The 21,655-nt window shown below is 39.7% G+C and overlaps 1 protein-coding gene across 4 annotated transcripts in view; it reads left to right on the top strand.

The window, feature by feature from the left end:
* Nucleotides 1–21,655, top strand: part of PAX7 (paired box 7) — a 175,644-nt gene that overhangs the window by 21,378 nt on the left and 132,611 nt on the right. The window contains exons 3-4 of one of the 4 annotated variants that reach the window (XM_060758790.2): nucleotides 866–992; nucleotides 2,007–2,135. In XM_060758790.2, the coding sequence (XP_060614773.1) occupies nucleotides 866–992; nucleotides 2,007–2,135 (256 nt within the window). Of the gene's footprint in view, nucleotides 1–862; nucleotides 993–2,000; nucleotides 2,136–21,655 lie in introns of all 4 variants that reach the window. The other 3 variants (XM_060758788.2, XM_060758789.2, XM_060758786.2) reach the window with 3 other exon arrangements.

Below are 21,655 nucleotides of genomic sequence, written 5' to 3'. Positions count from 1 at the left end.
AGGAAAAATTCCCAACAGATCATGGGCCCAGCAAAGACAGTCACAAGGAAGAATTCCCAATGGGTTATGGGCCAGGAAAAATATTTACAAGGAAGAATTCCCAATGGGTTATGGGCCGAGCAAAAATAGTCGCAAGAAAGAATTCCCAATGGATTATGGGCCCAGCAAAAATAGTCGCAAGGAAGAATTCCCAATGGGTTATGGGCCCAGCAAAAATAGTCGCAAGGAAGAATTCCCAATGGGTTATGGGCCCAGCGAAAACAGTCACAAGGAAGAATTTCCAATGGGTTATGGGCCCAGCAAAAATAGTCACAAGGAAGAATTCCCAATGGGTTATGGGCCCAGCAAAAATATTTGCAAGGAAGAATTCCCAATGGGTTATGGGCCCAGCAAAAATATTTGCAAGGAAGAATTCCCAATGGGTTATGGTCCCAGCAAAAACAGTCACAAGGAAGAATTCCCATTGGGTTATGGGCCCAGCAAAAATAGAGATTTCCAAACTGGTCTCAACTAATAATGAAAGAGGAAAAACTGCATGGAACAAGTAAGCAAGCGAGACAGTGATATCTGGCCATTCCAAATGTATTTCCAGTCTCCTAGGCCTGAATGAATGACATCAAAATGTATTAGAAGTCACTTTAGGAAGAACTTCCAAATAGTTTGAGCTGTTCAGGAAGAAGATGTTAGTCTCCGTCTACTATTAATTTTAGTAGTGGCAGTGTAGACCCATCCTAAGAGTCAAAGGGGAGTGCCAGTTTCAGATTCTATTGCTGTGCAACAATGTGAATTTAAAAGTGGATTTTCTTCTCTCTTCTGTTCCCAAATTTTCCCCCCTTTTGTCCCTGTCCCTTGACCCCAAAAGCAGGTTGCTACTCCGGACGTGGAGAAGAAAATCGAGGAATACAAACGAGAGAATCCCGGGATGTTTAGCTGGGAGATCCGGGACCGTCTCTTGAAGGACGGCCATTGCGACCGGAGCACTGTCCCTTCAGGTGAGAAGGAAACTTGGGTGCCACTTTGATACCACGTCAACTTCACCTAGTCTTTTTCTGGCCACAAGGAGAAGCGGATAATAAATATATTATGATTACTTTTGAACAATAGGATGGGCTTTCGCATCCCTCAGAGGTTGGATGGACTCATCTATTATTATTATTATTATTATTATTATTACTATTATTATTATTATTATTATTATTTCTGGGTTTTTCCCAGAGGTTGGATAGACATCTCTCAGGAGTGCTTTACCTGACCTAAGCCTTTTCTACACTGCCATATAATCCAGATTATCAAATCAGATATTCCACGTCATCTGCTTTGGACTGGATTATATGAGTCCACACTGCCATATAATCCAGTTCAAGGCAGATAATCCACGGCCTTAGGTAACATTTTGTGAGAACTTTCCAATTCTCTTCTTAGGACTTTCTGATTGACCCTCTATTCGCTTTGGCAGCGAGTAGAGGGTCCAACACAGTTAATAGGATATCATCTACATAGAGGATGATTGCAATCGAATTGGCCCTCCATTTTTCAAGGGGAAGATTTGTGGAAAAAAATTAAATAACTATTTTAATTAATTTCTAGGCATCTCTAGGTCCTCCAGTTTGACCCTATAGTCAACTATTGGGATTTCTAAACCATATCCAGTTGATTCAGTCGCTCTAACAACTGAGATATATAGTTTACAATTGCACTATGTAACACAATTTTCGTTCCTGGGTTATCAATATTATTTCCCAATTGGTTCTATCATCAAAACTTAGAAATAGTTGGTTCTAATGCCTAAACTTTGTTTCTGTGGAAGGAACATCGCGCAGCACGTTTTGCTATAGTTTGTAAACAAATCTCACATCCAGTCTCAAGCTATTCAACATAGTTTATGGCAATAGTTTTGAACCGATTGATGTAAGACTGGACCAATTTCGGATCTCTTTTCGGGCCCGCCTGTCTCCTTCCCAAGCAGCTTATACTTCCTTCTTGTGTCTTTGATGTCCGAGGTTTAGTGAGTTCTATTAGCCGGGTGCTCCGAATCAAGTTCGGGAAGAAGGAGGAGGAGGATGACTGCGACAAGAAGGAGGAGGATGGCGAGAAGAAGGCCAAGCACAGCATCGACGGCATCCTGGGCGACAAAGGTAGGCCCTTTTCAAGCCTATAGATATGTCTATATATATCAATCAGGTAAATGTCTTCCACCCAAAGAGACCCTGGCATTGTTCCTACTCTCCTTGAGAACACAACACTATAGGTTTATGGTAGTTTCATTCCACTTAAGCAGCGATGACTCAATCAGTGCATCTACATCCCATGCAATACAGCTAATTGTCCAATGTAACTCATTACCCATCTATCAATCTATCAGTCCATTCATCCATCTATTTATCCATTTATCTATCTATCTGTCCGTCCGTCCATCCAATACACCTAATTGTCTGTCCATCCATCCATCCATCCATGCAATATATGTAATTGTCTGTCTGTCTGTCTATCTATCCGTCCGTCCGTCCGTCCGTCCATCCATCCATCCATCCATCTATCCATCCATCCATGCAATATATGTAATTGTCTGTCTGTCTATCTATCTATCTATTAATCAATCCATGCACACATCCATTCATCCATCCAATACACCTAATTGTCCATCCATCCACCCATCCATCTATGCAGTATAATTATCTACCATCTATCTATCTATCTATCTATCTATCTATCTATATCTATCCATCCATTCATCTATCCATCCATCCATTCATTCATCTATCTATCCATCTATCCATCCATGCACCTGTCCATTCATCAATCCAATACACCTAATTGTCCGTCCATCCATCCATCCATCCATGCAGTATATGTAATTATCCATCTATCTATTTATCTATCTATCTATCTATCTATCTATCTATCTATCTATCTATCTATCCATTCATCCATCTATCTATCCATCTATTCATCCATCCATTCGTCCATCCAATACACCTAATTGTCCATCCATCCATGCAGTATATGTAATTATGCATCTATCTATCTATCTATCTATCTATCTATCTATCCATCCATCCATCCACTAATCCATCCATGCACCCATCCATTGTCCATCCATCCATCAATCCATGCAGTATATGTAATTGTATCCATCTATCCATCTATCCATCCATCCATCTATCCATCCATCCATCTATCCATCTATCCATCCACTAATTCATCCATGCACCCATCCATCCAATACACCTAATTGTCCATCCATCCATCAATCCATGCAGTATATGTAATTATCTATCTATCTATCCATCTATCCATCCATCCATCCATCCATCCATCCATCTATCCATCCACTAATCCATCCATGCACCCATCCATCCAATACACCTAATTGACCATCCATCCATCAATCCATGCAGTATATGTAATTATCTATCTATCTATCTATCTATCTATCTATCCATCCATCCATCCATCCATCCATCCATCCATCCATCTATCCATCCACTAATCCATCCATGCACCCATCCATCCAATACACCTAATTGTCCATCCATCCATCCATCCATGCAGTATATGTAATTATCTATCTATCTATCCATCTATCCATCCATCCATCCATCCATCCATCCATCTATCCATCCACTAATCCATCCATGCACCCATCCATCTAATACACCTAATTGACCATCCATCCATCCATCCATGCAGTATATGTAATTATCTATCTATCTACCTACCTACCTGTCCATCTATCCATCCATCCATTAATGCATCCATGCACCCGTCCATTCGTCCATCCAATACACCTAATTGTCCATCCATCCATTAATCCATGCAGTATATGTAATTATCTGTCTATCTACCTACCTACCTGTCCATCTATCCATCCATCCATTAATGCATCCATGCACCCGTCCATTCGTCCATCCAATACACCTAATTGTCCATCCATCCATGCAGTATATGTAATTATCCATCCATCCATCTATCCATCCATCCATCCATCCATCCATCCATCCACTAATCCATCCATGCACCCATTCAACCAATACACCTAATTGTCCGTCCGTCCATCCATCCATCTATGCAGTATATGTAATTATCTATCTATCTACCTACCTACCTGTTCATCCATCCATCCATTAATCCATCCATGCACCCTTCCATTCGTCCATCCAATACACCTAATTGTCCATCCATCCATCCATGCAGTATATGTAATTATCCATCCATTTATCTATCCATGCACACATCCGTTTGTCCATCCAATACACCTAATTGTCTGTCCATCCATCCATCAAGATGATGCAGACGATGATATCCTGCAAGTTGAAGTATCTGTGGCCCAAGTTTGGTCCAGATCAAGCCTTTCTGGAACATGGATACATACGTTGACTTTCGTGCATATAGATTGAATAAGGGAGCTCAACATATACTATGACAATTGTATTGATTGTATTGATTAGATATTGGAGTCTTTCCCAAATAAGAGTGCTCGACTTCATTGTTGTTGTTCTTAATCTTCTTGTTGTTATTATTGTTATACTTATTGTTGTTGTTGGTTTGGAAGTGGCGAATCCTCTGTTGCGCATTTACTTTATCCTTGGGAAGAAACCAACTTGGAAGCCTATTGCAAGGAAAGTTGCACTATTGAATATTCAAATGGATAATTAATATATATTTTAATTAATATGCAAATTTGTGTTGCGATGCGGATCTATTCAACTTTGGTTTTTATGGAGCAGCGTTGGTACATGTTGGCATTCTGGAGAAAGGTTGGATTGCAATTCCCATGAGGCTAAACCTGGATGGAAAATGGGATATGTAGTCCATAGGGGTCCATTCGAACCCTCTCCAAAGTTACAATGGATAAGCCTTGCTTTGATGTATGGAATTATAGCAATAGTAGGGAATGTATGCAATCAGGAAGACGTGCTTCTTCTTCCAGTTCGGACTAAACTCCGTAACGGATCCTCAACAAAACTTTTAGAGTCAAATTACAGGTTTGGATGCGCCTTTGGCTCCAACTCCCATCATCCCCTGACTAAGAATAATGTATTATTTCCAGTAGGGAATGTATGCAATCAGGAAGACATGCTTATTCTTCCAGTTCGGACTAAACTCCGTAACGGATTCTTAGCAAAAGTTGATGGAAACTTGTAGAGTCGAATTACTGGTTTGGATGCGCCTTTGACTCCAACTCCCATTATCCCCTGACTAAGAATAATGTATTATTTCCAGTAGGGAATGTATGCAATCAAAAAGACATGCTTCTTCTTCCAGTTCGGACTAAACTCCGTAACGGATTCTCAGCAAAAGTTGATGGAAACTTTTAGAGTCGAATTACTGGTTTGGATGCGCCTTTGACTCCAACTCCCATCATCCCCAGACTAAGAATAATGCATTATTTCCAGTAGGGAATGTATGCAATCAAAAAGACATGCTTCTTCTTCCAGTTCGGACTAAACTCCGTAACGGATTCTTAGCAAAAGTTGATGGAAACTTTTAGAGTCGAATTACTGGTTTGGATGCGCCTTTGACTCCAACTCCCATCATCCCCAGACTAAGAATATTGTATTATTTCCAGTAATGTTTCCAATGCTATCTGGGTTGTTTTAGAGTTGGCTTGTATACGTTATGCAAATGACCTGTATACCTTATGCAAATATGTGGTGCGCATAAATTTTGCATAATTTATTCCAGATTTCCATCAAGGAGGCCTTTCTCCCCTTCCCCTCGTCGCAATCTTCCCGCTTTATCTTCCCAAATAAGGTTTCGAAAGGGTGTTGTTTTCGTTGGCAGAATTCGGTTGGTTTTTCTCGTTCCGACACATTGTTCGCATCCCATAAATGGAAATAACTTCAAGATGGAAATGGGCTCTGATGGGAATTCTAGGCCTCTTGGTAGCAAACCATGCCTTCTATAGGGTTTTCCTAGGCAAGGGAAGGCCTCGTGGTTTGGCTCTTGCCTTCCTCTGAAATAAAACCCATTGGCGGACTCCCATCCAAAGCCCGACCAAGGACGGCCCTGCTTAGCTTCCAGGAATGAGAGCCTTTGGGGTCCATTGATCTCCCTGGCATATGTATGTGTGTAAATAGATACATACACACACACATTTCTTCTCCTTCTTCCAAAAGCCCTCTTCTCCTCCTTCTATAAGGTCTTTTCTTCTTTTTCTTCTTCTTCTGAAAGGCCTCTTCTCCTCCTTCTCTTTCTCCTCCTTCTATAAGGACTTTTCTTCTCCTTCGCCTTCTCTTCTTCTTCCCTTCTTCTATAAGATCTTTTCTCCTTCGCCTTCTTCTCTTCTCCTTCTTCTCCTCATTCTCCTTCTATAAGGACTTTTCTTCTTCCCCTCCTTCTCTATCTCTTCTCCTCTTTTTCTTCTATAAGGCCTTTTCTTCTCCTTCTTCTTAAAGACCTCTTCTCTTCCTTCTCTTTCTCCTCCTTCTATAGGACTTTTCTTCTCCTTCTCTTCTTCTTCTATACAGCGTTTTCTTCTCTTTCAAGGCCTTTTCTCCTCCTTCTTCTTCTCCTCATTCTCCTTCTATAAGGCCTTTTCTCCTCCTCCTCTTCTTCTTCTATAAGGTCTTTTCTTCTCCTTCTTCTAAAAGTCCTCTTATTCTCTTTCTCCTCCTTCTATAAGGACTTTTCTTCTCCTTCTCTTCGTCTTCCCTTCTTCTATAAGACCTTTCCTTCTTCTCCTTCAAGACCTTTTCTCCTTCTCCTTCTCCTTCTCAGTCTTCCAAAAGGCCTCTTATCCTTCTTCTCCTCTTTCTCCTTGTATAAGGCCTTCTCGTCCGTCTCTTTCTCCTTCTTCTATACTTTTCTCCTCCTCCTCTTCTTCTATAAGGCCTTTTCTTCTCCTTCTTCTAAAAGGCCTCTTCTCCTCCTCTTTCTCCTCCTATAAGCTTTTATTCTCCTTCTCTTCATCTTCCCTTCTTCTATAAGACCTTTTCTCTTCTCCTTCCTTTGCTTCTTCTTCTCAGTCTTCCAAAAGTCCTCTTCTCCTTCTACTCCTTCTTCTCCTTCTATAAGGACTTTTCTTCTTCCCCTCCTTCTCCATCTATTCTTCTCTTCTTCTTCTATAAAGCCTTTTCTTCTCCTCTTTCTTTTTCTATAAAGACTTTTCTTCTCTTCCTGCTTCTCCTCCTTCTCTTCTATAAGGCCTTTTCTTCTCCTTCAATGCCTCTACTCCTTCTCCTCTTTCTCATTCTTCTATAAGGACTTTTCTTCTTCCCCTCCTTCTTTATCTCTTCTCCTCCTCTTCTTCTTCTATGAGGCCTTTTCTTCTCCTCCCTCTCTTTCTCCTTCTATACTTTCCCTCCTCCTCCTCCTCTTCTTCTTCTATAAGGCCTTTTCTCCTTCTTATAATTTTTTTCTTCTCCTCCCCTTTTCTTCTCATTCCCTTCCTCTTTTCTTCTCCTTCTCCTCCTCCTTCTATAGGGCCTTTTCTCCTCCTTCTCCATCTCTTCTTCTTCTGTAAGGCCTTTCCTTCTTCTGCTTCATCTAAAATGCTTCTCTTTTCTTCTCCTCCTCTTTCTTCTTCTATAAGGCCTTTTCTCCTCCTCCTTCTCCTCCTTCGCCTTCTCCTTCCAGCCAACATAATCATTTATTATTATTATTATTATTATTATTATTATTATTATTATTATTTGAAACACAACAAGATGAGTCCACAACAGACACTCTACTGGCTGTTGAATTGGATCACACATCGGACACTTCCCAAGTGTCTAGGACTGTGTGATGTATCGGCGAATATTATTATTATTATTATTATTATTATTATTATTATTATTATTTGATACACAACAAGATGAGTACACAACAAACAAGATCCTTATATTGGATAACACATCGGACACTTCCCAAGTGTTTGGGACTATGTGATGATTTGTTGTTGTTGTTGTAGCCCTGGATAAGTCAAGGAGAGGAAGAGACAGAGAGAAAGGGGTCTCTTTCCCCCTTGTTTCCCCCCCTTGAAATGAATTTGTTAAACAGATCAGAGGCTTGCTGTTTCCTAAACGGTCCCTGGAAACCTCCTTTGACACTTGACGGATGGGCCTCGTCGCCTTCAATTATCGTCCAAGGCTGGATGGCATTTGGCGCCATGGGGGGTGTTTGGGGAGGGGGAAAAGGGGGGCTGAGGAAGCCTTCCAAGGCAAGGAAAACAGATCCATAGAAGAGCAGGACCTCTCCAAAGGAAGCCTCCAAAATCAACCTCTCCAAAAAGAGTTTCCAAAAAGATTTGCGCCCTCATTTTCTCATCTTCCATTCATTAATAACCCGCCATCAATTAATCAATTGGAGGGGATATTTTGGGGAAATATCCCCAAAATATCCTCTTCCAGGAAATACAACTCCATTGGAAATCAGGGCCTCTCTGAAAAATAATAATAGCAACGAGAGTACTTTAGTGCTTTGTTTTGGAGAGGTGGACCTCCTCCTCCAATGGACCTCAACCAAAACATTGCTCTTTCCCCAAATGTGCTTCAATGGATGGACCTCTCCAACAGAATGATGATGATGATGATGATGATGATGATGATGATGATGGTGGTGATGATGTTTGGGTAAAGTTCTCCTCTCCAAATGAGTCTGTTTCCAGCTCTAAAACCAAGAGCAGAACCTCTCCAAAAGCACTCTTTTCTTACTGTTTTTGGAGAGGGAGAGGAATAACTTATCTTCTTCTGCCTCGTCTAAAAAGCTTCTCCTCCTTCTCTTTTCTTCTTCTCCACTTTCATTTTCTATGACATTTTCTCCTCCTTCTCCTCCTCCTTCTTCTCCTTTTCTTCGTCTATAAGACCTCTCCGAAAAATAATAATAGCAATGAGGGTACTTAAGTGCTTTGTTTTGGAGAGGTGGACCTCCTTCTCCAATGGACCTCAACCAAAACATTGCTCTTTCCCCAACTGTGCTTCAATGGATGGACCTCTCCAACAGAATTATGATTATGATGTTTGGGGAAAGTTCTCCTCTCCAAATGAGTCTGTTTCCAGCTCTAAAACCAAGAGCAGAACCTCTCCAAAAGCACTCTTTTCTTAATGTTTTTGGAGAGGGAGAGGAATAACTTATCTTTTTCTGCCTCATCTAAAAAGCTTCTCCTCCTCCTCTTTTCTTCTCCTCTTTCTTCTTCTATAATACCTTTTCTCCTCCTTCTCCTCCTTCTAAAAGCCTTCTTCTCCTCCTTCTTCTCCTTTTCTTCTTCTATAAGATCTCTCTGTAAAATAATATTAGCAATGAGAGTACTTTAGTGCTTTGTTTTGGAGAGGTGGACCTCCTTTTCCAATGGACCTCAACCAAAGCATTGTTCTTTCCCCAAATGTGCTTCAAAGGATGGATCTCTCCAACAGAATGATGATGATGATGATGATGATGATGATGATGATGATGTTTGGGGAAAGTTCTCCTCTCCAAAGAGGAGAAACCAAGAGCAGAACCTCTCCAAAAGCACCCTTTTGTTATTGCTTTTGGAGAGAGAGAGGAAAAACTTCTCTGGGTTGTTGTGGGTTTTTTCGGGCTATATGGCCATGTTCTAGAGGCATTTCCTCCTGACGTTTCGCCTGCATCTATGGCAAGCATCCTCAGAGGTAGTGAGGTCTGTTGGAACTAGGAAAATAGGTTTATATATCTGTGGAAAGACCAGGGTGGGGCAAAGAACTCTTGTTTGCTGGAGCTAGGTGTGAATGAATGGGGATGCTTGCCATAGATGCAGGCGAAACGTCAGGAGAGAATGCCTCTAGAACATGGCCATATAGCCCGAAAAAACCCACAACAACCCAGATTCCGGCCATGAAAGCCTTCGACCATACAAAACAACTTCTCTTCCTCTGTAAGGCCTTTTCTTCTTCTGCCTCATCTAAAAAGCTTCTTCTCCTCCTCTTTCTTCTTCTATAAGACCTTTTCTCCTCCTTCTTCTCCTACTTCTAGAAGCCTTCTTCCCCCTCCTTCTCCTTTTCTTCTTCTGTAAGACCTTTTCTCCTTCTTCTCCTTCTCCTTTTCTTCTTCTATAAGACCTTTTCTCCTCCTCCTTCTCCTCCTTCTAGAAACCTTCTTCTCCTCCGCCTTTTCTTCTTCTAGAAGACATTTTCTCCTCCTCCTTCTAGAAGCCTTCTTCTCCTTTTCTTCTTCTATAAGACCTTTTCTCCTCCTTCTTCTCCTCCTTCTAGAAGCCTTCTTCTCCTCCTTCTCCTTTTCTTCTTCTATGAGACTGTTTCTCTTTTGTCTACAAGGTTTCTCCTCTTTTCTTCTCCTCTTCCTTCTTCTATAAGGCCTTTTCTCCTCCTTCATCTCCTCCTTCGCCTTCTCCTTCCAGCCATCATATTATTATTATTATTATTATTATTATTATTATTATTATTATTATTATTATTTGATACACAGCCAGATGAGTACACAACAAACAAGATCCTGATAGCCATGGAAAGGAAATAATCCTTCTCTCCAAAGGGAACCTTTTCTGGTTTGTCAGCATTGTCTCCAAATGTTGTTGTTGTTTTGGAAAATTGGAGGCGCCCTTGGCGATCCAAACCTGAAGATTTGTATTATTATGATTGTCCAAATGTGCCCAGATTTGGCATTCAGGCCTCGCAAAATCTGTTGCTTGCTTGCTTGCTTTTTCACTCCCTCTCTCCCTCTCTCTCCCTCAATTTCCTCTTTTGGAAATTCCAAATAAATGAACCCAGAAAGAGGCGCCATTGAACTTGAGGAGGAGAGATTTGGAAGGCAGGCCATGCAACTCCATGGCACACAAAAGTGTTGCTTCCTCTCCAAAGTCTATTCATTGCCCTCTCCAAAACAAACAACAACAAAGACACATCCTCCTCAACTGACCAATGGAAGCTCAGATCCAGCTGAAGTTCACAACTCCTGGGAAAGGAGATAATAATAAAGATATGATGATCGAAGGCTTTCATGGCTGGAATCACTAGGTTCTTGTGGGTTTTTTTGGGCTATAGGGCCAACAACCACCATGTCAGACTACACAGAGAAGCCATTGAAATCCACAAGCATGTGGATAATTTCAACAGAAAGAAAGAGACCATGAAAATGAACAAAATTTGGATACCAGTATTAAAAAATCTCCAAAATTACAACAGCAAAACAGCAGAGAGGAAACAACCAGGCACATCTTAACACCTCTCAACAAAAGATTTTCCCAGGCTCAGCCAGGCCTTCGAATGCTAATGAAGGTCGTCAGTTGAAACATTCACACCTAGCTCCGGCAGAGAAGAGCTCTTTGCCCCACCCTGGTCATTCCACAGATATATAAACCAATTTTCCAAGTTCCAACAGATCTCACTACCTCTGAGGATGCTTGCCATAGATGCAGGCGAAACGTCAGGAGAAAATGCCTCTAGAACATGGCCATATAGCCCGAAAAAACCCACAAGAACCTAGTGGTTCCAGCCATGAAAGCCTTCAACAATTAGAGGAGAGTTTGTCCAAAACAACAGCATGATAATAATAACAATACTAATAATACTAATACTACTACTGCTAATAATAATAATAATATAAACAACATCAACAACTCTAAAATGCAATATGCACATTAAAGAGGCAACATCCCTTCCTCTAAGAGGTCATATATACATATATGACCTTCCTCTAAGAGGCCATATATACATATATATGGCCTCTTATGTGTTTGTATATATATATACATATCACACCTATACATATATGGCCTCTTCGAGGAAGGGATGTTGCCAAAATGTGCATATTGCATTTTAAGGTCTATAATATCTACTGCATATATTGCATCTTTGATATATGTGTGTGTGTATCTTCAGTGAAAGATCTATAGGTATTGCATCTTTCTAATGTGCATATTGCATTTGCACTATCTATCTATCTATCTATATATATATATATATATATATATTAGAGAAAGGTATGTTGCATCTTTAGACATTTTATTTTTAATGTGCCTATTGCATATTTGTGATATTGCATCTTAGAGAAAGGTAAATATATATGTATGTACATATATATATGTATATATATAATCTGAGAAAAAGGTATGTTGCATCTGGAGACATTGCCTTTTAATGTGCCTATTGCATCTTTGTGATATTGCATCTTAGAGAAAGGTAAACATATATCATATATATAATATCCTATGTATGTATGTATGTGTATATATATATATATATATATACTAGCTGTGCCCTGCCACGCGTTGCTGTGGCCTATAGTAAAACTTATCAAAGTTGAGGTAGATATCTGGACTATTATGAAAGAGAGGTCCCTACCTATTCCTTCCCCCTTTTCCTCCCCCTTTCTCTCCTTTCTTCCTTCTCTACCTCTTTCTTTCTTTCCTTCTTTCACTACTTGGTTTCATCCTTCTCTCTTTCCTTCATTCCCTCCCCCTTTCTTCCTTTGCCTTTCTTCCCTCCCTGTTTGCTTCCTTCTTTCACTTTTTATTTCCTTTTATTTTACCACCATCATAACAATAACAATAATGCAATGCATTGCCTCTGGGACCTGACACCTCTCCCATTCCCCCTAAAAGGGTCTCAGAGGAACAATAGCATAATAATAATAATTGTGGGTTGTGTTATGGGTATGGGAATTTTGGTTAAGTTTCGTTGGGTTTTTTTTTAGTTTTATTCTTTTGCCGTTTTGTGAGTGTGTTGTTGTGTTGTTTTTTATTTTGAGTAGATATGTTTGTACCTTGTGGGTTGTGTTATGGGCATGGGAATTTTGGTTAAGTTTCGTTGGGGGGTTTTTGAGTTTTGTTGTTTTGCCGTTTTGTGAGTGTGTTGTTGTGTTGTTTTTCATTTTGAGTAGATATGTTTGTACCTTGTGGGTTGTGTTATGGGCATGGGAATTTTGGTTAAGTTTCGTTGGGGGGTTTTTGAGTTTTGTTTCCTCGTTGGATGTCCCTAACAAATTTATATATATAGATATATATATATATATGTGATCTTAGAGAAAGGTATGTTGCATCTTTAGACATTGCATTTTAATGTGTCTATTACATCTTTGTGATATTGCATCTTAGAGAAAGGTAAATATATATCATATATATAATATCATATATATATGTATGTGTATATATATATATATATATATATATGTATATAATCTTAGAGAAAGGTATGTTGCATCTGGAGACATTGCATTTTAATGTGCCTATTGCATCTTTGTGATATTGCATCTTAGAGAAAGGTAAATATATATCATATATATAATATCTCATATATATATATATATATATATATATATATATAGGAGCCCCCGGTGGCGCAGTGGGTTAAAGCACTGAGCTGCTGAGCTTGTTGATCGAAAGGTCACAGGTTCGATTCCGGGGAGCGGCGTGAGCTTCCGCTGTCAGCCCTAGCTTCTGCCAACCTAGCAGTTCGAAAACATGCAGATGTGAGTAGATCAATAGGTACCGCTCCGGCGGGAAGGTAACAGCGCTCCATGCAGTCATGCCGGCCACATGACCTTGGAGGTGTCTACGGACAACGCCGGCTCTTCGGCTTAGAAATGGAGATTATATATATATATATATATATATATATATATATATGATCTTAGAGAAAGGTATGTTGCATCTTTAGACATTTTATTTTTAATGTGCTTATTGCATCTTAGAGAAAGATAAATATATATCATATTATATATATATATATATATATATATAATCTTAGAGAAAGGTATGTTGCATCTTTAGACATTGCATTTTTAATGTGCCTATTGTATCTTTGTGATATTGCATCTTAGAGAAAGGTAAATATATATCATATATATAATATCTCATATATATATATATATATATATATATATATATATATATATATAGTCTCTTTGATATAGATGTAGATAGATTGCATCTTTAATCTATGCGTTGTCCATCTCTAAGGTAGATGCTGCATCTGTGAGACATATATCTCATCCTTTATGTGCATTTTGTATATATGTATATATGTATGTGTGTGTATATATATTATATGTTTGTGTGTATATATATATCACACCTTGAGCTTCTTGCCTTGCCACCTTGATGCGAGTTTTGCGACAATCATAACAGTAACCCTCATAGTAACAATATGCAGCAGCCGCGCCTGTGCGTAAAAGGCGCATTACGCACGGGTTTTACGCGCGCCTTTCGAGGGCTGTATTTGGGAAACTATACATCCCAGAGGCCTTTTAATGTGTCCATAGGAAGGGCAAGGGGTTGGGGTGGCAAAGGCGTGAAAAAAGTGGATCTGGAACGGTTTTGAGGGTGTTTTCTACGTCCGTTTTTAGGGTGCCCCCTCGGCTCTCCAAGGCAAGCCTTGTGGTTCTCTTTGGCGGCGGAGAACCTACGCGCGGCTTTCGAGGGCTGTACTTGGGAAACTATATATCCCAGAGGCCTCTTAAAGGATCCTTAGGAAGGGCAAGGGGTTGGGGTGGCAAAGAGGTGAAAAAAGTGGGTTTGGAACGGTTTGGGGGTGTTTTCTACGTCCGTTTTTAGGGTGCCCCCTCGGCTCTCCAAGGCAAACCTTGTGGTTCTCTTTGGCGGCGGAGAACCTACGCGCGGCTTTCGAAGGCTGTACTTGGGAAACTATACACCCCAGAGGCCTTTTAATGTGTCCATAGGAAGGGCAAGGGATTGGGGTTGCAAAGGCGTGAAAAAAGTGGATCTGGAACGGTTTTGGAGGTGCTTTCTACGTCCGTTTTTAGGGTGCCCCCTCGGCTCTCCAAGGCAAGCCTTGTGGGTCTCTTTGGCGGCGGAGAACGTACGCACGGGTTTTACGCGCGGCTTTCGAAGGCTCTACTTGGGAAACTATACATTCCAGAGGCCTCTTAAAGAATCCCTAGGAAGGGCAAGGGGTTGGGGTAGCAAAGGCGTGAAAAAAGTGGGTCTGGAACGGTTTTAGGGGTGTTTCCTACGGCCGTCTTTAGGGTGCCCCCTCGGCTCTCCAAGGCAGGCCTTGTGGTTCTCTTTGGCGGCGGAGAACCAACTTTTCCCCCCAAACAAAAGCCCCAAAAGGAAGGGGGAAGCCCTATTGAAGGTTGGGAGGAGGGAAAGAATAAAAGGAGCCACGTATATTTCCAGCCACTAAAAATGAGAGAAAGAGAGAAATAAAGAGAGAGAAAACAGAAAGAGAGAAAGAATAACAACCCCCAAAAGGAGGGAAGAGATGGAGGAAAGGGAAAGGATTTCGCTTCATCTCTTTTCTGAGGGAGAAAGGGGAAAAGTTTGGGGTGGAAAGAAAAGGAAGGAAGGAAGGAAAGAAGGAAAGAAAGGGAAGGAAAACATTCCTTTTTGTCGCCTCGTTAAAGCCGGCTTTTGAGTCCCTCTTTTCCCAAGGAGTTTCTAAAGAGGGAGAAAGAGCCACACATCCCATCCCTGGGTCTCTCTATTATTGTTATTGTGAGGAATTATTACTATTGTTAGTGCTGCTGCTACTACTACTACTACTACTACTATTATTATTATTTGGAATTATTACTATTACTATTGTTATGGTTATTATTTGGAATTATTACTATTGTTAGGGTTATTATTATTATCACTTGGAATTATTACTATTGCTATTATTATTATTATTATTATTATTTGGAATTATTATTATTACTATTAGGGTTATTATTTGGAATTATGACTATTGTTCGGGTTATTATTATTATCACTTGGAATTATTACTATTGTTAGTATTATTATTATTTGGAATTATTTTTATTACTATTATTAGGGTTATTATTTGGAATTATTACTATTGTTTGGGTTATTATTATTACTATCATTTGGAATTATTACTATTGTTAGTATTATTATTATTTGGAATTATTTTTATTACTATTATTAGGGTTATTATTTGTAATTATTACTATTGTTAGGGTGATGATGATTATGATGATCACTTGGAATTATTACTATTATTATTATTATTTGAAATTATTACTGTTGCTAGAGTTATTATTATTATCACTTGGAATTATTACTATTGTTAGTATTATTATTATTATTATTATTATTATTATATTTGGAATTATTTTATTACTATTATTAGGGTTATTATTTGGAATTATTACTATTGTTCGGGTTATTATTATTATTATTTTTCACTTGGAATTATTACTATAGTTAGTATTATTATTATTATCACTTGGAATTATTACTATTGTTGGTATTATTATTATTATTATTATTATTATTATCACTTGGAATTATTACTATAGTTAGTATTATTATTATTATTATTATTATTAGGAATTATTTTATTACTGTTATTATTTGGAATTATTACTATTGTTAGGGTGATGATGATTATGATGATGATGATGATGATCACTTGGAATTATTACTATTGTTAGGGTTATTATTATTATCACTTGGAATTATTACTATTTTTAGTATTATTACTATTATTTGGAATTATTATTACCATTATTAGAATTATTATTTGGAATTATTACTATTGTTAGGGTGGTGATGGTGATCACTTGGAATTATTACTATTGTTAGGGTTATTGCTATTATTTGGAATTATTACTATTACTATTGTTAGGGTTATTGTTGAGATTTTTCAGTATTGTTAGGGTTCTTATTATTATCATTTGGAATTATTGCTATTGTTATTATTAAGGTTATTATTTGGAATTATTTCTATTGCTGGGGTTATTTTGAATTATTACTATTAGTATTACTATTAGGTTATTATCTGGAATTATTACTATTAGAGTTAGATTATTATTATTATTATTATTATTATTATTATTATTATTATCTCTTATTATTCTTAGAGATTAATAACAATTACTATGCAATAGAACATTATTGGACTTGTATGTAATATTATATGTACATGTGTGTGCTTACGTATATACATACTGCCAAAATAGTACGTCATTGTACTATTACATATATACAGTATAGGATGGCGTTGTTGTATCGTGTTACTGAGATAGCACATAGGATATTAATATTAATACTAAGGGGTGGTTTTTCCCCATGATTATTTTTAATCCCTTTGTTTGTGTTGGGAATTTCGGTGGCTGGGAAGGGTCGTCGCTGTGCGTCCCCAATGGGTCGCTTCCCTGGTCCCTCTCCCCTTGTTTTCCCCTCCAGCGCTTTTAATTAATTGTTTGATTAATTGCTGAAGCCTTCCCTTCGGAGGGACGCAGCCAAAGAAGATCCTTTTTCTCCTCCTGTGAATTGCTCTGCAAAAAATAAACATAGGCGAAAGAGAGAGAGAGGAAAGAGTTTATCTCTATCTGGAGAGGAATATGTTCCCTATCCATCTATCCCATCTATCCATGAACTAATGTTTTTCCACTGCATCTTATGGATATCTATCTATCAATCCATGAATTAATGTTCTTTCCCTGCCTTTTGAATATCTAACTATCTATCCATCTATCAATCCATGAATTATCTATCTATCCATCCGTCCATCCATGAATTAATGCCTTGTATGATCTCTCCCCCATCTATCTATCTATCTATCTATCTATCTATCTATCTATCTATCTATCATCTATCTATCTATGTGTCTGTCTATCCATCCATCCATGAATTAATGCCTTTATGATCTATCTATCTATCCATCTATCAATCCATCCATGAATTAATGCCTTGTATCATCCATCCATCTATCCATCTATTGATCGATCCACCCTTCCATCTATCAATCCATATATCCATCCATGAATTAATGCCTTGTATGATCTATCTATCCATCCATCCATCCATCCATCCATCCATCTGTCCATCTATCCATCTATTGATCCATGCATCCATCCTTCCATCTATTCATCCATCTATCCATCCATGAATTAATACCTTGTATGATCTATCCATCCACCCATCTGTCCATCTGTGCATTTATCCATCTAACTATCGATCCATGCATCCATCCATCCTTCCATCTATCTATCCATCCATGAATTAATGCCTTGTATGATCTATCCATCCATCTATCCATCTGTCCATCTATCCATCTATCGATCCATCCATCCTTCCATCTATCAATCCATATATCCACCCATGAATTAATGCCTTGTATGGTCTATATATCCATCTGTCCATCTATCCATCTAACTATCGATCCATGCATCCATCCTTCCATCTACCCATCCATCCATGAATTAATGCCTTGTATGATTTATCTATCCATCTGTCCATCTATCAATCCATCCGTCCGTCCGTCCATCTATCCATCTAAATATCCATCCATCCATCCTTCCATCTGTCCATCCATCTATCCATCCATGAACTAATGCCTTGTATGATTTATCTATCCATCTGTCCATCTGTCTGTCTATCTATCTATCTATCTATCTATCTATCTATCTATCATCTATCTATCTATCTATCCATCCTTCCATCTCTCCATCCATCTATCCATCCCTGAATTAATGCCTTGTATGATCTATCTATCCATCCACCCATATCCATCTGTCCATCTATCCATCCATGAATTAATGCCTTGTATGATCTATCCATCCATTTGTCCATCTATCCATCTATCCATCCATCCATCCATCCATGAATCAATGCCTTGTATGATCTATCTGTCCATCTATCCATCTATTGATCCATCCATCCTTCCATCTCTCCATCCATCTATCCATCCATGAATTAATGCCTTGAATGATCTATCTATCTATCCATCCATCCATCTAACTATCGATCCATGCATCCATCCTTCCATCTATCCATCCATCCATCTATCCATCCATGAATTAATGCCTTGTATGATCTATCCATCCATCCATCTATCCTTCTGTCCATCTATCGATCCATCCTTCCTTCTTTCCATCTATCAATCTATATATCCATCCATGAATTAATGCCTTGTATGATCTATCTATCCATCCATCTATCCATCTATCGATCCATCCATCCTTCCATCTATCCATTCATCTATCCATCCATGAATTAATGCCTTGTATGATCCACCCATCTATTTATCCATCTAACTATCAATCCTTCCATCCATCTATACATCCATGAATTAATGCCTTGTATGATCTATCTATCCATCAATTCAGTTATCCATCTATCTGTCTATCCATTCATCCATTGATGAATTAATGCCTTGTGTGATATTTCTATCTATCTATCCATCGTATCCATCTGTCCATCTGTCTGTCTATCCATCTATCCATCCATCCATCCATCTTTCTATTTATCCATGAATTAATGCCTTGTATGATCTATCCATGTATCTGTCCATGCATCTATCCAACCATCCTTGGAGGTTTGGGCCTAGATCTCTACCAGTCTGTGTCTAGGTTAAGCCCCTCTTGTAGCTAAGTGAAGGCCAAACAAATATTCAATAGCTCCTTCTAGATAGATGTGGAAGGAAGTGAGACTGACTCCTGTCATCCAAATTGCAAATATGCAATAGTTCCTTGGTGATGGATGTGGAGAGAAGTAGAAGGAAGAGAGAGTGGTGTCATTGTGTTAGGTGTCTTCTACTGTGTTTCCTCAGAAGTCGTTGGGGACCCTCTTTGTTGTGGAAAACATGGAGGCCAAGTGAATGTGCAATAGCTCCTTGGTGATGGATGTAAGGAGAAGTAGAAGGAAGAGAGCATGTTGTCATTGTGTTAGGTGTCTTCTACTGTGTTTCTTCAGAAGTCCTTAGGGACCCTTTTGTTGTGGAAAGTATGGAGGCCAAGTGAATGTGCAATAGCTCCTTGGTGATGGATATGGGGAGAAGTAGAAGGAAGAGAGTGTGTTGCCATTGTGTTAGGTGTCTTCTACTGTGTTTCTTCAGAAGTCCTTAGGGACCCTTTTGTTGTGGAAAGCATGGAGGCCAAGTGAATGGGCAATAGCTCCTTGGTGATGGATATGGGGAGAAGTAGAAGGAAGAGAGTGTGTTGTTATTATGTTAGGTGTCTTCTACTGTGTTTCTTCAGAAGTCCTTAGGGACCCTTTTGTTGTGGAAAGCATGGAGGCCAAGTGAATGTGCAATAGCTCCTTGGTGATGGATGTAAGGAGAAGTAGAAGGAAGAGAGCGTGTTGTCATTGTGTTAGGTGTCTTCTACTGTGTTTCCTCAGAAGCCCTTAGGGTCCCTTTTGTTGTGGAAAGTATGGAGGCCAAGTGAATGTGCAATAGCTCCTTGGTGATGGATATGGGGAGAAGTAGAAGGAAGAGAGTGTGTTGTCATTGTGTTAGGTGTCTTCTACTGTGTTTCTTCAGAAGTCCTTAGGGACCCTTTTGTTGTGGAAAGCATGGAGGCCAAGTGAATGTGCAATAGCTCCTTGGTGATGGATGTAAAGAGAAGTAGAAGGAAGAGAGAGTGTTAGGTGTCTTCTACTGTGTTTCCTCAGAAAGTCTTTGGGGACCCTTTTTGTTGTGGAAAACATGGAGGCCAAGTGAATATGCAATAGCTCCTTGGTGATGGATGTAAGGAGAAGTAGAAGGAAGAGAGCGTGTTGTCATTGTGTTAGGTGTCTTCTACTGTGTTTCACCATAAGACCTTAGGGTCCCTTTTGTTGTGGAAAACATGGAGACCAAGTGAATGTGAAATAGCTCCTTGGTGATGGATGTGGGGAGAAGAAGAAGGAAGGGAGAGTGTTGTCATTGTGTTAGGTGTCTTCTACTGTGTTTCCTCAGAAGCCCTTAGGGTCCCTTTTGTCGTGGAAAGCGTGGAGGCCAATTGAATGTACAATAGCTCCTTGATGATGGATGTGGGGAGAAGTAGAAGGAAGAGAGTGTGTAGTCATTGTGTTAGGTGTCTTCTACTGTGTTTTGTCAGAAGCCCTTGGGGACTCTCTTGTTGTGGAAAGCATCAAGGCCATGAGAAAGTGCAATAGCTCCTTGGTGATGGATGGGGGAGAAGTAGAAGGAAGAGAGAACATTGGCATTGTGCTTAATGTCTTCTACTGTGTCTCCTCAGAAGACCTTGGGGACCCACTTGTTGTGAAAACGTGGAGGCCAAGCAAATGCGCAATAGCTCCTTCAGTGTAGATACAGGAAAGTGTGGGATGAATAGAGACTCGGACATCTCTGGTGGGGCGGCCCTTGTCGGGGGTCCCTTTGGGAAGCCGGTCCTGGAAAGAAAAGGCCTTCTCCCTGCTTTCTTCCCCTCTTCCTCCTCCTCCCCAGCCTCTTCCCCGCTCTCTTTCTCCTCTTCTTCCCCCTCATCCAGCTTGGCATTTAATAACGTTAAGACTTATTAGCGGCGGTAATGAAAACTGTGGCGCTTGAATAGAGCGCTGTGTTGGAGACGGGTGTAATAGCTCCGAGGCATGTTAAGAAAATGTATTTATCCCCAATCAGGGACTCACTCTTTGGGTTCCCCGCACAAACGTGAAGTTGAAGGAGTTTAAGACAGATTAAATTGAGTCTTTATTTCCCTCGCACTTTCATCTTTAAACGGCTCACACTCGCCTGGCCCTCGGCGGAGATTCGGGAGGGGGGCGCAGGGGGCTTATCCTCCTTCCCCCCTCCTTCCCTCTCCCCCCTTCTTTTTATATTCCTCCTCCGCTCCCTCCCTCCTTCTTTCTCTCTTCTTCCAGGAGAAGGAGAAGAAGGGGAAAACAGAGCCCTTCAAACATTGCCTGTCTATTGCGCGCTGGAAAGGATGCAGCCGGTACCGTCTTGCAAGGAGAAGGCAAAGGTTTTGCCAAATGTTGTGACATACTAAGAAGGGAAAGAGAAGACAAGAAGAAAGAAAGTGAGGAAGGATGGAAGGGAAGGATGGAAGTTGGAAAAAGACAGGT

This window comes from Anolis sagrei, chromosome 13 (assembly GCF_037176765.1).
Source record: "Anolis sagrei isolate rAnoSag1 chromosome 13, rAnoSag1.mat, whole genome shotgun sequence".
Classification (NCBI taxonomy): Eukaryota; Metazoa; Chordata; class Lepidosauria; order Squamata; family Dactyloidae; genus Anolis; species Anolis sagrei.
This window is presented reverse-complemented; position numbering and strand designations above follow the sequence as displayed.